The sequence below is a fragment of the Indicator indicator genome, chromosome 16 (assembly GCF_027791375.1).
Source record: "Indicator indicator isolate 239-I01 chromosome 16, UM_Iind_1.1, whole genome shotgun sequence".
In the NCBI taxonomy this organism is placed as follows: Eukaryota; Metazoa; Chordata; class Aves; order Piciformes; family Indicatoridae; genus Indicator; species Indicator indicator.
In genome coordinates this window covers 17635532-17662920 of record NC_072025.1, presented here as the reverse complement: position 1 = coordinate 17662920, position 27389 = coordinate 17635532, and the positions used below count along the sequence as shown (strand labels likewise).

At 46.6% G+C, this 27389-nt stretch overlaps 1 protein-coding gene across 1 annotated transcript in view; it reads left to right on the top strand.

Annotated features, from left to right (window-relative positions):
* Positions 1 to 16875, top strand: part of CEMIP (cell migration inducing hyaluronidase 1) — a 52903-nt gene extending 36028 nt beyond the window's left edge. Inside the window, exons 17-28 of the mRNA XM_054387861.1 lie at positions 1099 to 1230; positions 3544 to 3579; positions 3670 to 3825; positions 5801 to 5981; positions 8179 to 8394; positions 9305 to 9516; positions 9988 to 10173; positions 11305 to 11509; positions 12146 to 12232; positions 12943 to 13100; positions 15904 to 16004; positions 16748 to 16875. Coding sequence (XP_054243836.1) covers positions 1099 to 1230; positions 3544 to 3579; positions 3670 to 3825; positions 5801 to 5981; positions 8179 to 8394; positions 9305 to 9516; positions 9988 to 10173; positions 11305 to 11509; positions 12146 to 12232; positions 12943 to 13100; positions 15904 to 16004; positions 16748 to 16875 — 1798 coding nt within the window. The remainder of the gene's footprint in view (positions 1 to 1098; positions 1231 to 3543; positions 3580 to 3669; positions 3826 to 5800; positions 5982 to 8178; positions 8395 to 9304; positions 9517 to 9987; positions 10174 to 11304; positions 11510 to 12145; positions 12233 to 12942; positions 13101 to 15903; positions 16005 to 16747) is intronic.
* Positions 16876 to 27389: the final 10514 nt, after the last annotated feature.

Below are 27389 nucleotides of genomic sequence, written 5' to 3'. Positions count from 1 at the left end.
TCAAATTCTGTAGCCTGTGGTGTTCCTCCAGTTACACACGAACGTGAAACTGGAATCCATCTGTATTTACCAGGGCCTGGGGAATCCACAAGGGCTGATACTAAATCTCCCCGTGATGGAGCTGCCAAAGCAATACTCATTTGGTGGAAGCCTCTCAGCCTGGTGCTCAGTTTTTGAATGATATGACAGCTTATTAAGCAAAGCAAAGCACTATTGAGTATCTGTTAGCCAAGTGACAGCTTGGCCTCACTGCCCTGTGGTGAGGCATGAATTTTAATCTTTGGACCATCCATTGCTGGCACTGTATTGGGTGCTCATCTGTCAGCTTTCCTAAGCTCTTTAGCATGAGGGAGGATGCTTCTTCAGCAGCAAATGGGAGAGCTGAGCCTCAGGACTGGGTAAATGATGGCCAAGTTCAGCATCGCCACAGGGAGCCAGATCCTTGCTCAGATCCTGTAACCTGAGTGGTGGCTGATGTGCAGCAGCTGAGGGCACACAGAGCTGCAGTTTGCACTTGTTTCTGCATCTTTTGTCTGCATCAGGCCAATATTTCATCATACTTGAGAACTTCAGAGTTCATAGATCTTGTACGTGTGTCCTGAGTACAGTGGGAATACTGAAGGACATACTTTCAACCCCTCTCCAAGATGTTTTGATTCCTTTCCATAGCAAAGAAGCTTTGGCAATGGTACTCATTGCCACAGTATAGCCAAGGCTAGGAGATAAGAGTGCTCCAAAGGGAAAACAAAAGGAGATTTATCTAAATAACAGGGATATGCTGAGGGATAACAGCAAGGGATCAAAAAATATCTCTGACTTTTGGGAGCAATAAGGAACTTGCCATGCTTTCTGCAATATATCAGCAATGCAATAAGGGAGATGTGGAAGGAAACTTGGAGTGGGTCTTTACAACTGCCTGGCGTGGCCTGGCCTTCCCTTGGCAGCTGGCTCTGGCCATCACTGCTTGACTAGACACGCCACTTGGGTGGACTCTTGTCCCAAAGCTGTTCCTGAGTTAGCAGAAACCAGATGTTTAGCAGGGCCATGCACTGAGCAAAGCTACCTTCCCTCAGCCACCTTCCTTCTCTCTGGTTGCAGATACAGCCCACACAAAGACGCTGACCCTCTGAAGCCCAGGGAACCTGCAATAATCGAGCACTTCATTGCCTACAAGAACCAGGATCATGGGGCCTGGCTGCGGGGTGGAGATGTGTGGCTGGACAACTGCCAGTGAGTTTTGCCTTACTTCAACTCTCAGAGTTCAGCCTGGTGTTTGTGGCAAGCATAGTTGTGGTTCAGACTATTTATATAGCTTTGCACCTTTCTTATGGCTGAGACTGGAATAAAGATGAAAGGTTAGGTAAACAAAGGCATTATTTTACATACATACACAGCCTGCTGTGTCTGAACCCAAAGATCCCTCAGATTCATAGAATCACAGAATTGTTAGGGTTGGAAGAGACCTCAAGGAGCATCTAGTTCCAACCCCCCTGCCTTGGGCAGGGACACCTCACACTGCATCAGGTTGCTCACAGCCACATCCAGCCTGGCCTTAAAAACCTCCAGGGATGAGGCTTCCACCACCTCCCTGGGCAACCTGTTCCAGTGTCTCACCACCCTCCTGGGGAAGAATTTCTTCCTAACATCCAATCTGAATCTACCCATTTCTAGCTTTGTTCCATTCTCTCTAATCCTATCATTACCTGACACCCTAAAAAGTCCCTCCCCAGCTTTCTTGTAGCCCCCTTCAGATACTGGAAGGCCACAAGAAGGTCTCCTCAGAGCCTTCTCTTCTCCAGACTGAATAGCCCCAACTCTCTCAGTCTGTCCTCATAGAGGATTGCTTTTCTGTGTGATGCTGACCAACATGCACACAGACACACAGATGCAAACAACTAAAAACAACACTTAAGTTTTTACATGAAAACCTAGATGCTTTAAAAAGAAAGCAAAATCCATCACTTTGCCTGGCTAAGCCTGGGTGCAGTAGAGTAGTCCAATGCTGTGCTGATTAAGTGAGCACTGACAAAGCAGACATAAAACTATGAATCATAGCAGCAAGAAAGAGAGTGGGCAAGTGTGCTGTGCTCATTTCCTGTGCTGGTCACAGCAGATATTTGTTTTGCACTTGAAAACAGATGACCTTCTACAGCTTCTTTTGCTGAGCCAGGCTCTTGATACCAACCTCAAGAAAGAGAAGGAAAAGGGGAAAGCTACTTTATGAGGCATATTGTGATAAGCCTAATAGAAATAGCTGTCACACCGTGTTCTGGCATCCAACTGCCAGCCAGAGGGACCCAAACCTCTTAAAGCAACTGGTGGTATGAGCTGGCTGCAGTGGCTGTTTGCATTGGTGAGAATGAGGCTGCAGAGGGGCAGCCAGAAATGTAAGCTGCAATAGTGCACTTTGTGCTTCTGATGAACTCAGGAACTGGAAGTATCTAGCCCACTCCAGAGCCAGCAAGTGCTGTCTTTGCAGATCATGCTCATGCCACTGAGACATTCACACTGCACATGGAGCAGATGCAGCATGTGGGTGTTGTAGGAGGACCAAGTCCTGGCTTTCCAGAAGCACACCTGAGTGTGTGAATTCGAGGCAGCAGCCACCGATCTGTAATCGTCTTTATAGCCACGGCCATTTCCACTTCTCACTGCTACAAACAGACTCGGCGTACACCAACAAAGCAGCTGTAAAGTGTGCCGTGCAGCGCAGGAGCTGCAGTGAGTGTGTGCGGGGCTGGAGGCGCCGAGGCCACGGCGGGGGATGGCTGCCACCTGCAGACAGCAGCGGGGAGAGCTGGCTTGGCGCTGCTGCAGCGTCCCCACTGCTGCTCTGCCTGAGAGCAAGTGACAGGCGTGTGAAGAGGGACACCCATGTGGACACAGCTTCAAACCTTCTAGTATCATATTAATTGGAACCTTCCTATGAGCAGCAGGTGTGGACCAGCAGCTGTGATTCATCTCACCTAAAAGCTTTGGAATTTCAGCAAAGTTGAAAGACTTTTTTTTTTTTTAAAAAAAAACACTTGTTAACTGTTAATAAGAAAGACCTGATCTCTGTCTTCCTGTTGATGAGAAGCCAGACTTCCCCACTTTTATAGCATTTCCTTTAGTAAAGTTATTTCCTGGAAGCAGTTTGTGACCCAAGAACGCAAGGGAGCAGAGAGGTGTGAGTAAGGCAAAGCACCATTAAATCATAAATGTAGCTGGAGTGAGAGAGAGGCACCATCCTTTGCCTGCCACTGAACAGAGTGTGGGCATTAGACAGAGGGGAAAAGCTTTATCAGACAGTAAGCTCTGCCCAGTAATCACTGACTTAACCTCAGCTTGGAACCATCAGGTGCGTGTCTGCTGCTTCATGTGATCTGCATACACTGAAGATGTGCCAGAAAAAGATCTTCCAACACTGAGCAGGGAACAAACCTGGAAAAGCCTGAGCTCCCCATGAGACCTGCTAACCTTCACCTCCTTGGTTGGGTTATTTTAGGTTGAGATGATAAAACAAATCAAACTTTTTCTGAAGCATCTCTCTTCTTTTTGCAGGTTTGCTGACAATGGCATTGGCCTGACCTTGGCGAGGTAAGTGTGGGGCGGGCTGTGCACAGCCTGGGGGCTGGCGGATGGGGATGAGTGTGAGCAGCCCCTTCACCTCCAGCCCTTCCCTCCTAGTGGTGGCACTTTCCCTCATGATGATGGCTCAAAGCAAGAAATCAAGAACAGCCTCTTTGTTGGTGAGAGTGGAAACCTAGGTACTGAGATGATGGACAACGAGATCTGGGGACCTGGAGGTCTGGATCACCGAGGAAGGACCCTGCCCATCGGACCGTAAGTTCAGCTCAGCACATCACTGTTGCCACTCTCAGTGCCAACTCCAGCCCAGTGTGCTTTCTTCAGAGCTGTTCAGTTTAATAATCATTACACAGGAAAGATTTGGGTTCATGTGTCCCAGTCCCAAAGTTCTCACTGTGCAGCTGCTGCTGGCAGGTACCCACTTGCAGGCTGCCAAGACAGCATCAAACTCCTCTTTCCTTCACTCTCTTCTTTGCAAAGAGAATTGAGAAAACAGCAAGAGGACTTTGTGCTAGCTGGGCACTTCTGTATGTGTGGCTGAGCAATGTGGCAGTCTCCATCCAAGAGAGCTGCCAGCAAAACTTGTGGAAGCCCTTCCCTGGACTTGAGCTGGCCCAAATGTGGTCATAGATGTCCTCAGAGCCGCTGTTGCTATTGTTGCAGTGCTACAGGGATTTGATGCCTTTGTTGGTTCTGAACTGGCCAATGAACTTCATGTGTGGCCTCTTCATAGACCTTAGCGCTGCAGATCAGTTTGCAAGTGCAGTAATGTTTTGTTGTTATTCCTGACAGCAGTTATCCTACCAGCAGCCCTACAAGCAGCTCAGCTGATGCTTTTCTGCCGTGTTATGCATCTCAACTTTGCTGTCGCTGTCAGTACAGGAGGCTTGTTACTAACTACAATAGTAGTGAAACCCCAGCCTGCTCCAGCCTTCCTGCTGGTATCCTTTATGTAGATACCTGTGGCCGTATCTCATCTTGAGTGGTGTGTGCAGAAACTCAGAGGGACAGAACAAATGCACCAGAGCAGACAAGTCTTGCCTGAGGGAAGCCATTCACATAAGGAAGGGATCCATTTTATATGTCATAAAGTGTGATGTGAAGCAACTTCTCTTAGGCTTTAAAGGAGTTGAAGCATCTTGTTCACTTAACCAGTGTGAAAAACGATGCAGATGGCTGTTAGGACAGGTTCTGCCCCTTCACCTCTTTCCAGCCCTATAGACTGTGAGACCTTTCCTTGTTTTCAAATCTGTTTTTTATTGCAGTTGGGTCGCTCTGTTTCTCTTCAAGTTCCTTTGAAAGATACGGTGGGACTTCCTTTAGCCCTGCTGTTGCTCAGCCAGAGAGTCTGCATGGCTCTCAAGAGTTTCAGGTTTCACTGCTGTAGAACTCATTTCTGATGGCAAACGTGAATTTAGTCATTTTTAGGTCAATGCTTTGGCATTGCTGTAAGTTCCTTCCCTTGGAGGAGCACAGACCAAACAAAGATGATCTGTTCAGACACAAGAGAACTCGAGCTGAACTTGTGAGGATAAGAGGACTTCACAGGCCTAAAAAAGGAGGGAAATCATAGAATCATAGAATCAAGAAGGTTGGAAGAGACCTCAAAGATCATCGAGTCCAACCTGTCACCCTAAACCTCATGACTACCTAAACCATGGCACCAAGTGCCACGTCCAATCCCCCCTTGAACACCTCCAGGGATGGTGACTCCAACACCTCCCTGGGCAGCCCATTCCAATGGCCAACCACTCTCTCTGTGAAGAACTTTCTCCTCACCTCCAGCCTAAACCTCCCCTGGCGCAGCTTGAGACTGTGTCCTCTTGTTCTGGTGCTGGTTGCCTGGGAGAAGAGACCAACCCCCTCCTGGCTACAACCTCCCTTCAGGTAGTTGTAGACAGCAATGAGGTCTCCCCTGAGCCTCCTCTTCTCCAGGCTAAACAGTCCCAGCTCCCTCCGCCTCTCCTCATAGGGCTTGTGCTCAAGGCCTCTCACCAGCCTCGTTGCCCTTCTCTGGACATGCTTCAGCAATTCAACATCTTTCCTAAACTGAGGGGTCCAGAACTAGACACAGTAATCCCTTCTCTTCCAACACATGAACTCCGGAGTCATCCTAAGGGCTGCCCAAAAAACGCAAGCAGCCGAGGAAAAGCGCTGCGGGACCGTGCGTGTCTGGAATGCCTTTCCCTGTGTCATGACCGTGTCTCTCTGTCTCCTCTGCACATTTCAGGGACTTTCCCATCCGAGGGATCCAGTTCTACGACGGCCCCATCAACGTGCAGAACTGCACCTTCCGCAAGTTCGCGGCGCTGGAGGGCCGGCACACCAGCGCCCTGGCCTTCCGCCTCAACAACGCCTGGCAGAGCTGCCCCAACAACAACGTCACCAGCATCCACTTCGAGGATGTCCCCGTGAGTCAGCCCCCTCAGAAAGACCTCTCCCAGCTGGCTTCCAGTTGGGAAACTGAGTAAAAAAAAGAGTTAGCAGCCTGTAGGAGGAAACACGAGGGCTGTGCCTGCTGGCCTTGGTGAAAGGTTAACTAAGAGAGAAGTGGATGGGTGGAAGAACCAGAAAATCAGATTCTCTGGCAGCTTTGCAGCAAGCCAGAAGCAGGTGTCAGTTTCCAAAAAGAAAATAAGATAGTGGCACACAAGTGAAACATCATTTCCATTGCTGTGTGTCCCAGAAATCATAGAATCACAGAATTGTTAGGGTTGGAAGGGACCTCAAGGATCATCCAGTTTCAATGCCCCTGCCATGGGCAGGGGCACCTCACACTACATCAGGTTGCTCACAGCCACATCCAGCCTGGCCTTAAAAACCTCCACGGATGAGGCTTCCACCACCTCCCTGAGCAACCTGTTCCAGTGTTTCACTTCCAGAATTTCTTCCTAACATCCAATCTGAATCTACCCATTTCTAGTTTTGCTCCATTCCCCCTAGTCCTTATCATTACCTGACATCCTAAAAAGTCCCTCCCCAGCTTTCTTGTAGCCTCATTCAGATACTGGAAGTCCACAATAAGATCTCCTCAGAGCCTTCTCTTCTCCAGCCCCACTCTCTCAAACTATCCTTGTAGGAGAGGAGCTCCAGTCCTCTGCTCACCCCTGTGGCCCTTCTCTGGACACGTTCCAGCACCTCCAGATCCTTCTTGTAATAGGGGCAGAATAGGGAGAGGAATCTGCCCCTTTATTTTAAGTAGTGGTATAATATTAAAGCAACAACAGAGGGAAGTCTCTTGTGGAAGATCTCACTGACCTAGAAGCAGAAAAGATGCCTTTGGGGAACAGGCAATGAAACTGAGCTACACTGGGTAGTTCTGCAGCCCCACACACCAGGGTGACTCCATGGACTCCAGTTCTGCAGACTTAAATGAGAGCAAGGCCAGTATGAACTCCTGGGTGCTGGTCTGAACCTGGCCTGGGTTATTTGAGTTATTTTTGTGTTTTCTTGCACAAATCTGTGCTGACTGGTTCACTGAGGTTCACCTCCAGCAGCTGTTAGGTCCCACTGCCAAACATTGCAAACAAATCAATAAATAAAGTGGTTGGGATGAAATTATTTGGGTTGCTTAACTTTCAAAAGTGAGACTTCTTCAGATGTCAGGAAAAGTGCTGACTAGAGCACCTTCTGCCAACTGGGATGGGAAAGGCAGAGTTCCCCTTAGAGGGCTGGTTGGTCACTCACAGGTCACCAAGCAGGCTGGTGACATGGCATTTATTTATGCTGGATAAAAATATCAGTCAGAAGTTCCCTGAGGAGCCACTTCCCAGGGGAAGCTGCTGATTATTCCCAGCAACAGTGTGATTTTATGTGGCTTTGGGACCTTAAAAAGCTTTCAGCAGAGTGAAGTGCCTGTGGTGAAATTGACCATCTCCTGAACCTGCCTCCAGATTTTTAGAACAAACCATCTCATAGCTGAGACTGAAAGTCTGCTTGGTTTGGCCTTAACCCCACGGTCAGCAGGCAAACCAAACACACCTCTGAAGTGTGTGCCCCAGCTCTGCACTGAGTTCAGGCTTAAGAAAAGCAGAGCCAATCACAGAATTGTCAGGGTTGGAAGGGACCTCAAAGATCATCCAGTTCCAACCCCCCTAGGAACACCTCACACTACAGCAGGTTGCTCAGAGCCACATCCATCCTGGATTTAAAAGCCTCCTGGGATGGGGCTTCCACCACCTCCCTGGGCAACCTGTTCCAGTGTCTCCCCACCATCCTGACATGCTTCTACCCAATGGCACTGATGTTCCCACCAACTACCAGACCATTTCAGATAACAATTGTCTCGATGCTCCATCTTTGGATGGTCACTTTCAGAAGCTCACAGTTTTATTACCATGTAAGTGCTGCCTCAGAGGACCTGCAGCCCCAGACTTCCTCTTCTCTCAAGCTGAGCAGCCAAAATCAGTGGCCATGTAAGAATGGTGGTCAGTACCTACACAGATCTCTTCATGCACAGGTTCACCCACAGGCCCAATGCTTTCCAGTGACAAATACAGTCAGAAAGTGGGTCCTTTGAGCCATCCTAGTGACCAAAGGCTTCCTTTGCTTTGTACTCTGAGTTAATTCCCTTCTGGAGATGTAAACACGTTTTACTGTTTTGTTTAGATTACCTCCAGGGTCTTCTTTGGAGAACCTGGACCCTGGTTCAACGATCTGGATATGGATGGTGATAAAACCTCAGTTTTCCATGATGTAGATGGTTCTGTGTCAGAATACCCAGGCTCATACCTGATAAAAGAAGACAACTGGTTAATCAAGCACCCTGACTGCATCGATGTGCCTGACTGGAGGGGTTCCATCTGCAGTGGGCACTTTGCACAGGTGAAGCTGCTGCCAGCCTTGCAGTTACCACTTTGTTGTATTTTCAATTTCTTGGCACTGTGAAGCTCAACCTTTAGCAACAGAGTTCCTTCAGGGTGCTGGGGGTTCATGTGGCTGCAGGTCAGCACAGGCAGTTTTGAACATGGGGATGCTGTGCTATGTTTTCAGATACTTTGGCCTTGACTGCTAACAGCTCAAACAACTTCTGCCTGAGGTCCTCTGAGAGCTCCACAGGCATTAACAGATTTATACCCCTGAATCTCTGGCTTGCTGGCTGGTTATTGCTCCTTGATTGATGGAGGGAAGCATTGCCTACAGAGTTATGGGAAATGTGCTGCACAGTAGAAATCAGACATCAGCTCTCGTGGTCTTTCGTCCTGTTGTGTAACCACCAAACCATTCTTCCTACCACACCAGCTTGGAGTGCTGATACCTTGTGAGAGTCCTCACTTTCCTCTGATGAGTAGCTCCTGTTTTTGTCTTGGGTGTTGCAGTGGTTGGTTTTGCTCTGTATAGTGCCCCTAAAGGCAATTTCTAACCCCTCAGCTGGTTTTCACACTTCTGACAGGAGGGTCCTTGTGCAGTAGAAGTCAGAGGTCTGAGGTAGACACTGTCCCACTGCTGAGGGGTGCCACCAGTGCTGTGTAGCACTTCAGCCCTGCCACAGGCCTGTTTTAAGTCTTGACTGGCACACACTCTTGACCTCAGTGGCTGGGGAAATCATCCTTTTTTTTTTTTTTTTTTTCTTTCCTGGAGAGTGTTTACTGTGTTGAGAAGAAAGCCCAAGAGCTGCAATAGCAGAGCATTGCACACAGGTCACTGCTGAGGCCAGTTCATGGCCATTGAGTAGCTGCAGCTTTCATGTTTCACTGTAGTTCATTAAACCCTTGGTGACCTTTTTCAAACCTAGATATACATCCAAGCCTACAAGCCAGCCAACCTGAAAATGAAAATAATAAAAAATGACTACCACAATCACCCACTCTACTTGGAAGGGGCTTTGAGTAAAAGCACTCATTACCAACAGTATCAGCCAGTTATAACTCTGAGGAAAGGCTACACCATCCACTGGGACAAGACAGCCCCTGAAGAGCTGGCCATATGGCTCATCAACTTCAACAAGTGAGTGATCCAACAAATTCCAGCATTCCAGTCGAGTAAAGTAACTGCACAGTTTTTCATTGATGAGGTCAGCACCTCCTGAGCTCTTCCAGAGTGCTTGTTCCAGAAAGTCCATTGAGCTCCCTAGCTTTCCATCTGACATCTCAGATTGCTCTTCCCACCCCCGGGGAAGTCCAACAAGATAACGTGGCTCATTTTTAAAAGCCCAGGCCTAATTAATTCCTGCTGCATCGAAGTCACAGGTGTGGAAGTCAGGAGCAGACCTGACCCATGCTGCTGAACTAACTCGTGGTTGTTGTGTCTAATTTATGTTGCATCGATCCATCCCAAACCATTACAATTTTGACTGAGCAGGAAAAAAAAAAAACAAGTTGCATTTCAGAGTGAATTATTTGGTTTGGCTTCTTGCATGCCCAGGAAAATAATAGTCCTGTGTCAACTTGTTCTAAAGTGTGTCTCTGCTATTTTTAGGAATGACTGGATCCAAGTAGGGTTTTGCTATCCTAGAGGGACGACCTTTTCCATTCTCTCAGACATCCACAATCGCCTCTTGAAGAAAACCTACAAAACTGGAACCTTCTACAGAACCTCTCAAATGGAGAAACTGGAGCACAGATATCCTAGCAAAGGATACTACTACTGGGATGAGGACACTGGGTAAGCAAGCAGGCTGTGCCCATTTGGACACGGCTTTGGGAATGCGGCTGGAATTGTGGCTGCTTCACTAATGCCATTAGGGAGGATCACAACAGAACCCAGAAAGCCTTTCTGGGAATGTGACCAGTGTTTAATTTTCCTGGGACTCCCAGGGCTGCCAGGCATTCGTAGCTTCTACTGCACTGCCAGCTTCTCTGGGAAATGGTGTGCCAAGTGAATACAAATTAGACAAGAGGGGGGAAAAAAAAAAAAAGAAAAAAGAAAAAGCCAAGTGCAGAGCATGAAGCTGAACGGGAGACACAGCCAACCCTTCTTGCTTTGAACAGTAACCATTCATAAACACCAGGACAGGGATGCACAGCAGCTAGGAGTTCTTTAATTTAAAGGATTAAAATAATGGGAAGGAAGGAAAGGAAGGAAGACCTAAAGTGCAAAGCATATATTTCTACATAAATGTATCATTATAAAATAATGCTCAAAGGGTTCCCTGGCCTCCTCAAACCATTCCTGAGACCATCCTGGGCTACCAGGATGATTGAGGGACTAGAGCACATGCCCAGTGAGGAGAGGCTGAGAGCCCTGGGGCTTTTTAGTCTGGAGAAGACTGAGAGGGGATTTAATAAATATTTACAAATATCTGAGGGCTGAGTGTCAAGAGGGAGGGGACAGACTCTGCTCAGTTGCACCCTGGGATAGGACAAGGGGCAATGGATAGAAACTACTGCACAGAAGGTTCCACCTCAACATGAGGAGGAACTTCTTCACTGTGAGGGTCAGAGAGCACTGGAACAGGCTGCCCAGAGAGGTTGTGGAGTCTGCTTCTCTTTCAAGACTTCTCTCTTTCAAGAGACTTTCAAGACCCATCTGGATGCGTTCCTGTGTGACCTGTGCTGGATTCTGTGGTCCTGCTCTGGCAGGGGGGTTGGACTTGGATGATCTCTGGAGGTCCCTTCCACCCCCTAACACCCAAGTGTGTCCCCTTGTATTTGCATGGGCAGCCACCAGCACTGGGAATCTGCACTGCCCACTATGCAAAGCATCAGGAAGGCACCCACCCAAGCTGGGAGCTGAGTGTCTTTTCGCTCGGGGGTTGCACGGCTGCTGCTCACTTTCCTCTCCTCCTGCCTGCAGGCTGCTCTTTCTGAAGCTCAAAGCCCAAAACGAGAAGGAGAGGTTCGCCTTCTGCTCGGTGAAGGGCTGTGAGCGGATCCGGATCAAAGCTGTGATCCCCAGCGCCGCGGGCGTCAGTGACTGCGAGGCCATGGCCTACCCCAAGTACATGGAGACGCCCATAGTGGAAGTGCCAATGCCTAAGAAGCTCTCCGGGGCACAGCTGGTAAAGTAGCTGCTTTCCTACCACACAGTTACTGCCAGAGGGAATATCATGCCCACAAACACAGAGGAACTTTCTACCAGGTTCTGTATAGCCTGGGTCTAATTTTCTAACATTAATATTAATTTTAATATTAACTAATTCTATTAACATTAATTAAGTCTAATATTAACTAATATTAAACAGACTCTAGCACGTGAAGAGAGCACAGGTCCTCGAGGGACAGAGCCACCCAAGACATTGGCTGAAATTGAGTACTCAGTCTTTGGGGGCTCTGTTGGGCTGTGCTGTGCTTAAAAGGACAAGGTAAAAAGTGATGAGCTGGAAGACACTCACCACTTTGTTTCACTCATCATCCATGAAGCAGGAATGCACAGCAAAGCATCAGAGAATTTTGTGTCCGCTCTGCAAAGTGAGGATCCCTTCTGTTCTGCCATGTGCTGAAGCGACTCAAGTGCTGACAGGACAAGCAGGGAGGTTCCCAGTGTGCCCAGTCTCTAGCAGTGTCATTTAGCAAGTCAGTGCTTATTATATGTAGCTCTCTTGTTGACTGATTTTCAAGTCTGAAAATGCAGGTAACGGCCATCCTCATCCTCACCAGAAAAATCTCTTTTCTCTCTCATCTTTTTTTGTGAACAGAAGACTAAGGACCACCTACTAGAAATGAAAATAGAGACCTACAAAAAGCAGTACTTCCACCTAAGGGATGATTTTGCATACATTGAGGTGAGCAGGTCCTCTTGCTGAACTTTATGAGACAAAACTCACTTCATTTTCATTCAAAACCTGCTTATGAAGTTACCATGGAGAGTTAGATTCAGGTCACTTCTGCTCTCAATTTTGCACCAAAAAAAATGTCTGTAACTTCCCTTACCTCAGCCTCAGAATTCTGGAATTCTGGCCTTGGCTACAAATAGCAGCTTGTGATTCAAGGCTTCTTACAGGAGCTTGTTTGCAATTGATAGATCAATAACCAGTGCTTCTGACAGGTGCTTGTTTGCAATTGATAGATCAATAGCCAGTGCTTCTTACAGGAGCTTGTTTGCAATTGATAGATCAATAACCAGTGCTTCTTACAGGAGCTTGTTTGCAATTGATAGATCAATAACCAGTGCTTCTTACAGGAGCTTGTTTGCAATTGATAGATCAATAGCCAGTGCTTCTTACAGGAGCTTGTTTGCAATTGATAGATCAATAGCCAGTGCTTCTTACAGGAGCTTGTTTGCAATTGATAGATCAATAGCCAGTGCTTCTTACAGGAGCTTGTTTGCAATTGATAGATCAATAACCAGTGCTTCTTACAGGAGCTTGTTTGCAATTGATAGATCAATAGCCAGTGCTTCTTACAGGAGCTTGTTTGCAATTGATAGATCAATAGCCAGTGCTTCTTAGAGGTTCTTGTTTGTGATTGATAGATCATCTTTCACCCCACACAGGTTGATGGAGTCAGGTTTTTCCTCACTGATGAAGGGATCCAGCTGGTTGTGATTGATGGACACCAGGGGAAAGTTGTTGATCGAGTAACGTTCAAAAATTCAATTCTGCAAGGAATTCCAGCACAGATAGAGAACTATGTCAACAACATCAAGGATCAGTGAGTAAATAACTTGTTGTGACTGAGGTGCAATGTACAAGAAAGCTGTACAACACCTGGCTTTTTCCTGAGTCCTGTCACCCAGCATGGCCAGGCTGAGCAGGCTGACAGTGTGGTTTTGTCCCTGCTGACTCCAGTGGGGCTCAAATAGGAGCAGGCCATGCAGGCAGTGAAGGATGCAGACCTTGATTTAGGAGCTGATCAAACTGCAGAGCTGCATTGGATTAACAAGCTGCAAGGCTGCATTTCTGTTCTGGGTTACAGCAAACTGCAGACTTCCATTCACAGAGCGCTTCTTGGAACGGATGTGCACAGGTTACGTTTTCTCATGCCTGCACACTCCTCAAATCACAGAAAATTCCTCTAATGAAATTGATTCCTCTTTGCATGTGCTCCCTGCCCAGACCTGAGGGCTGCATGCTTTTATTTTTTAAGTATGGGCATCCTGAAATGCAGAGTTTTACAAGTGGGTGGTGAGTAGCCAACACATGTCCCTGCATGCTGGTGGACAGCAGTTTTGCTGTAGTAAGAATGGGAGCAGCATCAGAAACCCTTTAACCCAAGGGGTGGTTCTCATGTTGGTTGGTGAAGTGCTGTTGGGAAGTGAATGTATTTCACTGTTAGTGAATCTGGCTTGATTTACTTGTTAGTAAATCTGGCTCACAACATTCGATGTGAGGGTGGTTGCTTGGTTGATGAGCCATCATCTACAGGCTGACCACGGGATATCATTGTGGCATTTTGCTACAGACTTGAGAGATGCTTCAGCAGAGGGCCAGGCAGGTGGGCACAGAGGAGTTTCTACTATCTTACATCATTCTGAAGGTAGTAGTTACTGCAGAGAAGTGTGGTAGTTGCTCACTTTGCTTTCATTTAAAAAAAAATCAGAGGGCTTTTCAGTAAGGCCAACATCCTCCTTTGCAAAAATCCAATATCCCTCCTGGCTAAATCCAACTCCTGGGTTCTTTCTTACTTTAGAAGATCAAATCATAATCAGACTTTAGATGCACTTAAGTCTTTCTGAGCCTCATTGTCTTCTCAATCAGGATTAGGATTAGGGTTAGGATTAGGACCAGAAATTGACCCAACATTGTCATCATTTCTCAGGTCTCACTCAGTGTCTTTGCAAGGATTGAACCCTCCAATTATTGTCCTTCTTTCACCAAAAGTTTTCCTAGCTCTCAGCTGTTTGCTGGATGGAAATGTTGTCCAGGTTTAGATGTGGCCACTGCAGCCAGAGGGGCTGCACAGCTCCCTGTCAGCAGCCCTGCTGTGGTAGAGAGTGCAGGCTGCAGAGAGAGCCCTTCTGACCCAGGGGAAGGGGGCAGCAGCTGCTTCTGAAGAGACTGCTGAACCAACTTCCAGCTTTACGGATCTGGGGTACAAGATGTTTCTAGCAAGGACAAGCCTCTTGCTTCATTTAAGCAACTCTCTGTGGGCCGAATGCCTTTTTCTTTTTTTTTTTTTTTAATCCATTTTTCTGATGAGTTTCCCAGGGATAAGGAAAACAAAACATCTGCTGAATTTATCATAGCAGGAGAGGCTTAATAGAAAGTAATGATTTTAGTGAACTGAAAGAAGAAAAATGAGGTGATTCAGCACTCACAAGGCAGTCAAACCCAGCTCAATCTGCTCTTGTAAGCACTGCAGCATTTTAACACCTCAAGTTTATTCTAGAAGTCCTGACCACTCTTAACTCTTGCTTCTCTCTTTCCCTGCCACCACCCGTTGCTCTTTTGCCCTGAGCAGCTGCAGTTCCAGCTGAGGTGTTAAGATGTAACTGCTGCACTCAATAGCTCTGAGCTTGAGCTCTGCAGGAGCTGCTGCCTAATTAATTTTAGTGACTTGTGTCCACTGTGATGCTGGAAAGCAGACCCAGCAAGGCTCTCACTCTGCAGGGCTGCAAGTGCTGCTTGAGTCAGGGAAGTTTCATTCATGGAAACCCTGCGAGGTGGAACGAAATGATTTCATCTAAGCCAGTGTTTGCTCAATTGCTCTCATGCAGCTTTAATTAAGAGGTGAACAAAGATGACATCCCAGCCCCACTCAGCCTAAAGCAAAACTCATTGGAGCATCACTCTTCATAGACAGGCACTGGAGGTGTTTGTGTGTCATGGAGGAACTGATGAGTTTAACCTCCAGTGGGCATCCTGTGCTTCTCCCAGGAAAGTGTCGCTACATAGTCATCTCTTCAGGTTTAAGCTGGGTTTTGATTCTACCCATCTAGAATTAAGCCTAGGCAGGCAACAAATTTTACCCAGGCTTTTGCAGATCTGCATTATCTTAAAGACCTTAGCTCATGTCTTGTTTATCACTTAGTGTTTGTAGAGGACAGCAAGAATGTTGAAGTGAAATGCAGTACATGCAAGTAAGGCAGCAGTGCTAACAATGATCATAAGCAAAAGCTCCCAAAGAAGGGAATTTCTTCAGGTCTAATCTAGGAGTGATAAAAGAACAAGAGATTACCTGAGAGTTGTTAAGAGCATCCCATGTTCCTTCCTGAGCAAAGAAGGTCTACTGATGAAACCACTGATGGAGCTACTGTTTGGAAGCATTTAAATCATCCTAGAAAACTGTGCTTACAAAAAAACAAACAAACAAAACCAACCAAAAACAAACCCAAAAAAGGTGAATTCTGTCTGCTTCCTAATGGCCAAACTGTTGGAAAGCATTGATAAAGCCATTCAAGCAGAAAACACAGGGGGAGTCTTTGAGTCCCAGGCAGTCACCAGTGCTCAGGAGAGCCAACCAAGGAATGTGTTCTGACTCTTCAGCTGGTTATAAATGTCTTTGTTTCCTTCAGCTCCATAGTGCTGGTGACATCTAAAGGAAGATTTGTTTCAAGAGGACCATGGACTAAAGTACTGGAGAAACTTGGAGCAGAAGGAGGTTTTAGGTTAAAAGGTAACCACTATTTAGCAACTCAGTTGTAACCCCCTTGATCTATTCCTCAGTCAGGGGAGATTTGCTCTGCTTCTATCAGCATGTGCTCCAACATCCCAGGAGCTGTCATTTATTTATTCAGTAAGGTTGTACCCACTGCAGCTTTGGATAACAGGCCCCAGCTGAATACTGTTTTTTCTCTGGAAACAAAATTCCAACTCGATGGCACAAAGCTCATGGATTTCAAAGCATCAGGATGTTGCTGTGTTGTGCACTTTGAGTTGTGATCAGCTCTAACTGTGAGCTTCTGCAATGCTTTTCTCTTGTCTGTGTGTTACACTTGCTAACACAGGTCTTGTCTGTCATCCTGTCCCTCATCATCCCCCCTCCTTTCCCAAGCAGGAAAGGGTTTGGAGTACAACCACCATCCAAACAATGATAGGTTCTGCAGACAGCTCAAGCTGCCTGCTGGGAAGGGCTTTCCCTTCCCTCTTTCTCCTTTGCTGTGCATCACACATACAATGGAAGCATGCAACATGTAAACAAAACTTTAATTAAGCATCGTTAGGGAATGAAAAATAATATAATACTAATAATCAGGATTATTTCTTTAATATCTGGAGAATGCATGATTGACAAAGTCTGTGTGCACATATGTGGTCTTGTGCACCTGCATCCACCCAGCCACTGGCTATAGCCACAGACAAGGGTGGTTTGCTGGTGCAGCCCTGGCACCTTCCTAATGTGTTTGCTCTGATTTGCAGACAAAATGGCTTTTGTCGGCTTCAAAGGCAGCTTCCGCCCTGTCTGGGTGAAGCTGGTCACTAATGAGGACTCAGCTAAAATCTATCAAGCACTGCCAATTCCTGTGGTGAAGAAAATGAAATTATGAGGACAGGCTGCTCTGCTCTGGCTGCCAGCACTGCCCCGTGGGATGCACTACTGACTGCTCACCGCAGGCACCTGGCCAGCCTGTGCCAGAGGTGCAGCAGCTCCTTCTTGTTGTTGTTGTTCCAAAAGAAATCTTACTGTAAGTAGCTAGAGTGGCCACATGTGACAGAAAAGCCTTCCTCTGTGCTCAGCCTGTGTTCTGCCATCACCAGCTCCTCACTGGCTGACTTGCTCACTGGTGCCATGGTGACTCTCCTGTTACTAAGAAGATTTTACCTGTTCTATGAGGTGCTGGTTTTATCAGCACCCCTGGGACAGCCTTAACTGATATCCTGCCTCCCAAAGGGGGAGTTCTAGGTCTTAAGACCATGGAGAATTATTGCTTTGACCAGCCTCAAAGTTGTCCAAACACCATTTTCTTTTTCCCAACCAGCGCTCACATAAACATAGAATGGCATTTGGGAGGCTGCTTGGAAATCCAAGAGTCCAGTTGAATGGATACCTAGGTGCTGGGAAACATACCTGGACAGTAAGGATTCACCCTACAGATTCTGTGATGTTTGGGATGTTTGTACAAGTTAACCCATGGCACATAGCTGGGGAAGAGATGATGGAAGGAGCCAGCAGAGACTGATGAACCCACAGACTCCTGCTTGCTCAGAAAGCGTTGGTGTCCGATGGATCAGGGGTCAGTGGTGGTTGCTCAGCCAGGAGGCTTTCCTTAACCAGCAGCTGTAGGTAGAAGAAAAGCTGTGCCAATCAGCACATACATTTTCTCAGCCTTTCCCAAACAGCCCTTCCATATTACAATGTCGAGGATCAGGCTAGAGGGTTTATGATGGCCAGTCAAAGCCATCCTGTTGGAGGCTTCCAGTTTTTAACTGGGAATCCTGCCTAATTCAGCCTCCAACGGGGTGAGCAGCTCTCACCATTCCAGGGAGGTCAGAGGGAACAGGGTTAGGCTTCTGATCCTGTCCTCAGGCTTAAAGGCATGAGTGCCTTGGTCCTCCTGGAAGAGTTACATGAGATCTGGACAGAAGGTGACAGAGATGTTACCCCAGGTAGGGGGAAAATGAGAGTGGGAACCATCCACACAGCAGCTGGATGGTTTGTACCTCCTTTCCTCCTTCTTCAAAGCAGCACCTGGGTGATGAAGGCAGGACTTCTACAGGGACCTCTTGAAGTTGGGAAATGAAACATTATCTTGTCAAACATTGTGAGCTCCTCCAGTGCTCAGAGATTCTTCTTCCTGGTGCTCAGAAATGCCATGGAGGCATCTCTGGAGGCTGTGGCTATTCTAAGACACCCGGGGGGTGTGTTGGTAGAAGATCAGCTGGTGCTGTTCAGAGTGCAGAGAATGTTGATTTTGCCAATATCTGGGTTTCATTCCTCAGTTTGTCTCTGCTTGTCCCCATTGCTACATAAATTATTCTAGTTGCTGATGGTTACTTCATTTTGCTCTGTTTTAATTAAATCTTGTGCAATTAATTTGCTTTTTTTTTTAACCACAGCATCCAAAACATTCTCTTGCAGCTAGAATGAAGGAGTAGGGATTTTGTGTGATTCCAAAGGCTGGGGTCCTGTTGTACTCTCTAAGCCTGGTTTGGATCAGTTGCTCTGGAAGTCAAACCAGCCACGAGCACGATATAGTACTGTAGGTTGCATTCCTCTCCAGCCTCTCCTGGGTTTTGAAACTGGAAATGTTCTTTTCAGTCTTATTCTGTAGTTGTTGTGAACTGACTGAATGTCATGTGGATTGTAGTTGAAAAAAAAAAAAGAGCCAAGCCTTCCCTCTCTTGCTTCTCAACAGGACTGCTGTTGCCCTTTAGGCATCTGTGCTGTACCAGAATGAGTGACCAGCACTTGTGAAAGGCAAGCAAGGTTTCTCCCTCAGTGGCTTAGGATTTATTCGGGGACTACTCCTTGAAAAATTCAGTCTCACTCTTAGCTCAACCATGATTATCCAAACATCATTTCTCTGATGTTCTCTGATAGCCAAAGGAGAGCCAGATCCCTGGAGCTGAGCAAACAGAAGGAAGAAAAGTCCCCTGAATATGTTAGGCTGGGTTGTACAAACCTCTGCACTGTCCTGAGGTAGCTCTGTGAGTGTCACTGTGCCCATGTCAGGGGAACACACTGACAGGTGTCCCACTGACTCTGGTCCAGGAAATGGAGCAAAGCAGAAAACGTCTTTCATCAGCACTTAACAAGCAGTGGGCAGGAAAGCTGGGCTCAGAATGTACCTGGTTTGGGGTTTGGCTTTGTATGACCCCCAGAGAGGGGTTGCCCTCTGTGATGCTCTGCTCCATGGGCCACCAGTGAGTTACCTTCTCCTGCTCTCTGTGAGCAGGTACATGCCCAGGAGGATCATGCCAGGTGGGTCTATCCCCTAGACTGGTTTGTTTAGCTTCTCTGAGCCTGTAGTTTTTGTGCTGAAGGGTAGCCTCTGGCTTTATTATTTTGGGAATTCTCAGGGTGAAATCATAAGACTTGGCTCTAGGAAAAACGTTTTATTTGTTCTTTCCTAAAAAATCTCATCTTATTAGGAGAAGAAAATTTTAAGCAGCTTGTTCTATCATGCAAAGCTTGTCACATGGGGCCTCTTTTGGAGCTAGGGTGGGTCTCATGCTGTGCCTGCAAAGTGCAGGATTCCTGCAGTCTGAGGGCTAGCAGAGCCTGAGGGCTAACAGAGCACCGCAGCTGCCTGCTGGGGCAGCCACGGCTGTGAGGGCCAAAAGGCTGCTTTTAGCCTTTGTGAGGTGAAGTCAGTCAGGGTGCTGCTCTGCAGGCAGAACCAAGCCTGCCACTAGTGCTGGTCAGCCAATAGTTTTGTGCCAAGTGATTACTTTCTGGTCTTTGACTGTTGTAGAAGCTGTCTGTGCACATTTTGACCTCTGTACATCCTGCATGGTCCCTGCAGTGTGAGCTCTGTGTAGGGTTTGGTCACTGCACGTGTCCATACTTGCCCTGGGCAGAGCAGGGTGTTACTGAGTACCCTTTGTCTGTCTGTCTGTGTGGTTGTTTGGATGTTTGGGTCTGCCCTTATCTGGCTGCTGGCTCTCCCTGCTGCCGAAACAGCTGGTCCTCTTTCGGATTAGAGAGTTGTACATTTCCTTCCAATGGAACAAAAAAAAAAAAAAAGAAAAAAAAGAAAAAAATATATATTTTCTATTAATTTATTACAGTGGCACTAAGACAACTCTTGCAGACATTTTTCCTGCAGTTTGGCATTGCCCAGGTTGTTGAGGAGGTTGGCAATGTGTCCTTTCTGATAATCTGCTTTGCACTTGGAATCTGTGTGCCCACCGACCACGGTGAGGCATTGACTGTCCGGTTCATCACGACAAGAGCTCTTGGGATGTTGGTTCCAACAGACTGTGGCTTACAACTGAAATAACCTGTAGTTGTTTGGAGTACACAGTGATTATCAAAATAAATAGTCAATGCACATTTCTTATTTTATCTTTGCCTCTTCAGTGTCTCTCTGTAGCAACGAACCTGCGTCTGCTGAGGGCACACACACACAAACCCCAGGACAGCATATGGGGGGATGAGGGACATTTATTTGTGTGTATATAGGAAAGGGGAGGGTGCTTATGTGTGTGTGTGTGTGTGTGTGTATATATATATATATATATATATATATATGGGTGGGTGTACATATATGTATACATACATATATGGGTGTGTGTGTGTGTATATATATATATATATATATATGGGTGGGTGTACATATATGTATACATACATATATGGGTGTGTGTGTGTGTATATATATATATGGGGATATATATATATGGGATATATATATATGGGATATATATATATATGGGTGCATATATATATAGATATAGGGAGATATACAGATAGATAGATAGATGGGTGGGTGAGTGTGTACTTGTGTATATACAGAAGCAGGGGGTATGGGGGTATTTGGGTTGCCTGTGTATGTCTGTGTATGAGGGAGTGGGTGCACCTGTGAGGATATTTCTGTCATTGCCTGTGCGTATATTTGTGTGTATCAGCTGTGTGGATTTGAGCATGTAAGGCGTGGAACAATAGAACGAGAGGCAATGGTTTTAAACTGGAGCAGCGCTGATGTAGATTGAACATTAGGAAGGTCTTTACGATGAGGGTGGTGGAACAGGTTGCCCAGGGAGGTGTCAGAGGCTCCATCCCTGGAGACATGCAAGGTCAGGCTTGATGGGTCTCTGAGCAACCTAATCTAGTCATGGATGTCCCTGTTGACTGCAGGGGCTTGGACTAGATGACCTTTAGAGGTCCCTTCCAAGCCAGTGCATTCCATGCTTGTGTGTGTGCAGAGGTGCATGCAGAATCATAAGCAGAGACAGGTGAGTGCATTAGTCCTAAAAATACGACTTAATTTAGACGTGGTGCTGAGGGCCATGGTTTAGCAGCAACCTTGGCAGGGCTAGAGAAGGGCTGGACTGGATGATCTGAAAGGGCTTTTGCAGCCGAAGGGATTCTGTGTCTATACAGCCTAGACACGTTCTGTCCACGAATACAAGAACTACGCGCAGTGTATTCTCCTCAGTAGGGTTACTTGGTTAGCAGAGGTGACCAGGCATAGGCGCTTGGCGCTGTCACACTGTGTGAAGCCGGAGATGTATTTCACAGGCGCCGTCACCCAGGGGAGCCCCAGAGTCCGGGCAGGGCCCGCCGGGCGCTGCGCCCGCCCCGCGCCACAGGAGCTGCCGTTGCCGCTCCGTGCACGCCCCCTGGTGGCCAGCCTGGCGCAGCGCCCCTCTCCCCTCCGGGGATGGTGCCGCCGCGGACGGGAGGGCTCCGGATTTCACCGCTGCGTGCGGATGGCTGCAAAAAGAGGGTATGGGTTGGATCACAAACCCAGAAAGAACGGGAGGGTTTGGCTCTTATATCAAAGCCTTCTTATCCCATCATAACGATAGTCCCAGCTGAGTGGCCTCTGCTGAACAGCAAGCACCCGAGTCGTTCCAGCGCCTGCTCACAGCTGCCAGAGGAAGGGATGCTGCCCTCTTTGCTCCGCACAGCTTCACTGGATGGTAAGAGTAACCCCTGCAGATCTTCAGACCTGCAGGGGTCTGCAGCCTGTCCATCACATCCACCAGAAGCTGAAGTGCTGTGAACGTGTCCAGGCTTTTTTAGTTGCAGCAGCTGGCTCAGTGGCTCTTTAGCCACACCAACTCCTTTCCAACCAGGATGTGTAGAAACTACCACTGCAGCTCCACCCTTCCTTCCTCTTGCACACCTCCTTCACATAACACATCTTTGAGAGCTCCTCCCTGCAGGGATCCTTTAACCATAGAGCTGAGTCCAGCATGCACGCTCACTGTGCAATCTTCAGGGCAAAGCCCAGGGCAGAGCTCCCCTACTTTGCAAATGGAACAACTTGCAGTTTCTGACTGAGTGTCAGCTGGAGTATCTCAGCAGTCACGAGTGGAAGGGGCCTGTGATAAGGAAGCAGTGTCAGGATTTAAGGGAAATTGTTCTGAAGAAAGTACATCTCTTCTCCTTTGGCAGAGGGTGTAAAGTGAAATCCTGCTGTCATCCCCAGCACAGTGGTAACCTCATCTCATCATCTGTGGTGTGTTCAGTGAGTGGTACAGGATAATGTTTCTGAAAGTAGAGATGCCTCACCTAAGCCCCAAGGGTCTGCCAGTTGATAACACCACCTCAGGAAATGAATGCAGCTGACCTTTTATTTCTGCTCTCCTGCAGCCCATCAGCAGTGTTCAGCCACTGCTGCTATGTCACTGGGTCATCGTTTCAGCTAGGTCTTCCCTGTTACAAATCCAAAGCTGATTTTTCTCATCCTGAGCCCATTTAAATATTAATTATTTCATGAGTGCTCAATGTTCTGTTTGGTGGTTCCCAGGGGATTAGTAGGCACATCACCAAGATAGAGCCCAGGCTGTTGTCAGACACCACTGAAAATTACCGTTCAGAGCAGCAGTTGTTGTAGGCAGTCAAGATGGGCCCACAGCTCTTTGGGAGGTGCCACTAAATTACAAATGATTTAACAAAAAAAAAAAAAAAAAAAGGGTTTGGTTTAAACACTCGTGGTGTACAGCATTCTAGTCCCTATCCTCTGAAAAAAAACCTATTTTTTTCGTCCAACTTCAACAGAGGCACAGTAATTGCAGAATAAGAGAGAAAAAATGTTTCTGAAGAATGCCAAAGAAATAGTACATTCTTTCTCCACTCTGTTCCATGTTCAGGCCATGGATGGCACCAGTAGGATTATTACAGCCTCAGTGAGCACTGAGTCACCTCAATGCTAGAAACTCTGCCACAGGGCACCTCTGTGCTGCTCTTCTAGAACCAGGGTACCTGCAGATATCCTCCTGGGGTGAATTACAGCACTGAAAAAAATCAAAAATAGCCCAAAGTTTGTGGCTAATTTCTGTATTCTCACTGTTCCATGGTAATTAACTGATCCACTTTCTGTATTACAGAAAGCCAGTGCTACAGTGCCATTGAAAACTGAACCCCAGCTGCCACCAGTGTCACCAGTGACAGTACTGGTGTGTTCAGTGGCACTGCACAGGAAAGCAAGCAAGCATTTGCCACTTGTCTTTGGATAAAGGCTGGATGGTGATGTCACATCAGCTTTTCAAACACTGATCAGACACAATACTGCACAGATCTCTTCTGCTCCAGGTGTCCAGCACCCCTCACACCACCCCACTTCTCAGGTGGAGGAGAAAAACCTCCACCAAAGAATTCTCCTTCATGAATCCAAACAGTTCTAACCTTCTGGCAATCGAGTATTATCTGAATTCAGTGGATTTTTTTCCCTGCTAAAATGGCACAGTATGAGAGACTGAAAACAGCAACAGCTTTTTATCCTCCAGTAAGAATGCCCAGATGAAAGCACATGCACAGACACATGGGACGGGAATGGGTAGAATCACAAACATGAGAGCACCAGTAGCACAGGTATTTGTAAAAACAGGCATTGCCACACCTCTGACTTGGGCAGGGGCTCTAGCAGCTTCTATAAACATCCAGTGCAGTGAAAGACAACCTCTGGAAAAGACAAACTCTCTTCCTCCTTGAACAGAAAATAACCACGGATAAAGCCTGGCAACGGTTGCCAAACCTCACTGCAAACCTCATGAGAGCAGTGGCCAAATATCAGACAGAAGTAGGCTGTTCCCTATCTTAGCAAAACCAGATTTTAATTTATGATTTCCTTTTCACAAGAAAATGGAAAGAGTTCAGAAACAGTGACAGGAATTTGAAGTGGTTTTGGAGCCAAGGCTGACCTGGCTGCTCAGAGCAATGCTTTGACCACTCCAGTAAAGACCAGAAGTCCTGCTGCAGTTTGCAGTGCATCCAAACAGACTTCAAGAAGGAATTTTAGCAACGTGTACTTCACTGAGTAACAAGTGCAGCAACAAAGCCAAGCTGAGACAAGCAACAGAGACAAGCTGAAAGAGAAGCTGCAAGAGAAATGGGAACCACAACCTTCCCAGCCAGCAAATGATGGCAACAGAGAGACTGCAGCAGCAGACTGGCAAGAGTTGTGGTACCACAGGAGACTTGATGGCACCATCACATGTCAAAGCTCAGCAAAGTAGTAACAATGACACCTGCAGTTCTCAGCTTGTTAAATAGTTATGGAGATTGCTGGCAGCTCCAATTAATAGGAGGTAGTAGTTGATGAGGATGATTGTGTTATAAACTCAACTGGCAACACTTACTTACTGCACGTGGTGCTTCTGCCTTTTCTAGGCCTTGGTCTTGGTAATTTACATGTTGAATATTTTGCTTTGAGGAAGCCAAGCCCTCAGGTAGTCTTCTACCTAGTCACTGACATGGTGGGGTTTTCCAGCAAAACAGATAAAGCACACAGCACACATCAGGAATCTCTTTAAAAGCAAACAGCAAAATCCACCAGGAAGCTTGTTACAGGCTTTTATTACATAAAAAGTTGATTGTCCATTGGAAATGTCTCACAAAGTGCAATCACATTGTGTGCAGTATCACTGACAAAGTGTTTCTTCTGAGGACAGCTGGGTTATAAACCTTAGAAAACTTAGTTATGGCACTAGGACAGAGAAAGCACTGAGCTGAGTAGAGAAAGGCAGCAGCACATTTAGCTGTCCTGAAAACAGATTATTTTCCATGTACCTCTGTGTAGTACTGACAAGAGCTACAATCATCACCCTGCCTCCTGAAATGAAGTTTTAAAGGTTATACCTAACCTGGATTTAGAACAAAAAGATCTTGTATTTGAAATCTGATGAGACCCCAATCCACACCATCTGAAAAGCAGAGCCCAGCATTTGCTGGGTACCTCTAGAATATTAATGGCCTTATGAAACTTTATGAAGACTTTTTTTTTTTACTAGATAAAGTGTTCAGGCCTTTTCAGAACTCCAAAGTTCAGATAACTCAGTTATGCCTCTGCATAACTAGCACTGCAAGGGTCTCAAAGGCTTAGAGCCTTAAAAGGCAGCAGAAGTCATTTTGCAGTAGTTATGAGCTGTGAGAGCAGCTGAAGACTGGCTGGTGATGAAGTTCCTGCTAGACTGCCTCATTCTACTTACTAAACATTTAATCATCTGGTGACTGCAAAGCATGGAAAAGAGAGAAGAAAAAGGGAAGACAAAACAAAACAAAAAAAAAAACAAACCACTAATTGTGTCAAAAAGTAACCCTTGGGTCATTACTTACTACTAGAAACCTAACAAATTCTCCAACAAACAATCAAGGCCAAACACTTCAAAATGTAGATACATTCTGTGGCACAAAAGGCGTCTCTGTTTGGCAAAGGCAACTTAATGGCTCCAAACAACCAAACAAAAGCCTGGTCAGTTGTCTGGCTGAAGTGCAACAAGGCTGCTCTCCTCCCTGTGCCCTAACAAGGAACAGACCCAGCCTACTGCCGGTATAGATTTCTGACTAACTCCAGTACCTGTTCTCAACAGCTCGGCTGTAGCATACTAATTGTTTCTCCTCCTGGGCTAATTTACTTCTGTATTATTTGGATGCTGCTTTTCATTGCTTAATTAATTTTAGCTCAGGAAGAACCCAACTGGATCAAAAAGAAATCGTGTTTAAGTCTGATAACATTAGAGCAGTACAGAAACTGCACTCCCATGACCTCAACTGTCACAGCACAGCTCTAAGTTGTAAGAAGAAAACCCCTCATCAAGAGTTCTCATTTTTACAGCTTTGCCTGACCTCTGTTATCTCTTGAGGTAAGAAGCCACACCTTTTAGCAAGAGGTGCAAACTCAGAACACCTCACAAAATGCTGCATGAGTTACGAACAAGAAATGGGTTGCACATCTCTCCTCCATGCAATGCAATATCCAAACACCTACACAGACCCTTCAACCCCACTGCACATTCGGATTAACAGTGGAGCATTCATACAAATATAATTAAAATCAACCAGAAGTGATCACCTGGAACCTTCATCAACATCATTCAGTCCTCAGAAAGCTGCATATCTAACTGTAATTTTACTACTCAGTGAGGCAGTAAGTTTAGTGACAGCTTTTATTTTAGAAGGAGCACTCAAAGCCACAGTTTCCCACTTTTGACACTGAAGTATTTCCCCAAGACCAACCATTATGGTTCTGTTAGGACCTTTTATCCAAAACACTTGGAATTTAGCACCTGAAAGACTCAAAATAACATCTTAGTAGTATCAAATGAAAAGTTAACACTGCTCTCCTCCTCTGGAAAATGGTGTGGACCATACAGATGAGGTGCATTTACTCCTCAGAGAGCAAGGCAGAAAGAAAACAGTTCTGAGCAATGCATGTAACTGAACAGTAACAAAGCCTCCCCAGTTACCCCAAGTCTCTCAAGAAGAAATGGTGTTTGCTCCCATACATCATATTTCATTCACCATCCAACATGGCAGTCAGGAACCTGTACCCAAACCCCTAACAAACTGCTTATTAACCCTCAGTAAGGGCTATGTCTGAGTTCCACTCTGTACTGTAAGCAGTACTCTCTCAACCATTTAAAGACATAAACCAGGAAAACAAATTAATGTGACAGTGAAAGCTTGCTTCTAACTCAGTCTAGGCAATGGGGCACACCTAACACCTGCTTTCACTCTTTGGCAGCAGTAGCAACCTGAATGGCATCAGTCTACTCTTCCCATCACCCCCACACAGCTTCTGTGGGTACTATGTAATTTGTTAACATCCTGGCTTCACTTCTGAGGGGCCCAGAACCTCCTTCCTGCAAGGATTTTGGAGTGCATTAGCCAAGTATCTGCCTAGCTTCTACCATACCTCTAAATACTTCCATAGATTCCTGGGGGCACACAGAATGGGGTTTGTTCTCAAAAAATACGCAGGCTAACCAGACAAGTCCTAAAGACCATCACCTCAGGTATCTTTTGCCACTGTTCTTGGCCATTTCAGGCACTTTTGCCAAGTGAGCCCAGCAAAGTGGCCACCCAGAGAATCCTTTAGCACTATACTCTGCTGGCTAACAGCAGCTGTAAATCAGTGACCAACCTGCACAGCTCCTGCAGATGAAGGTT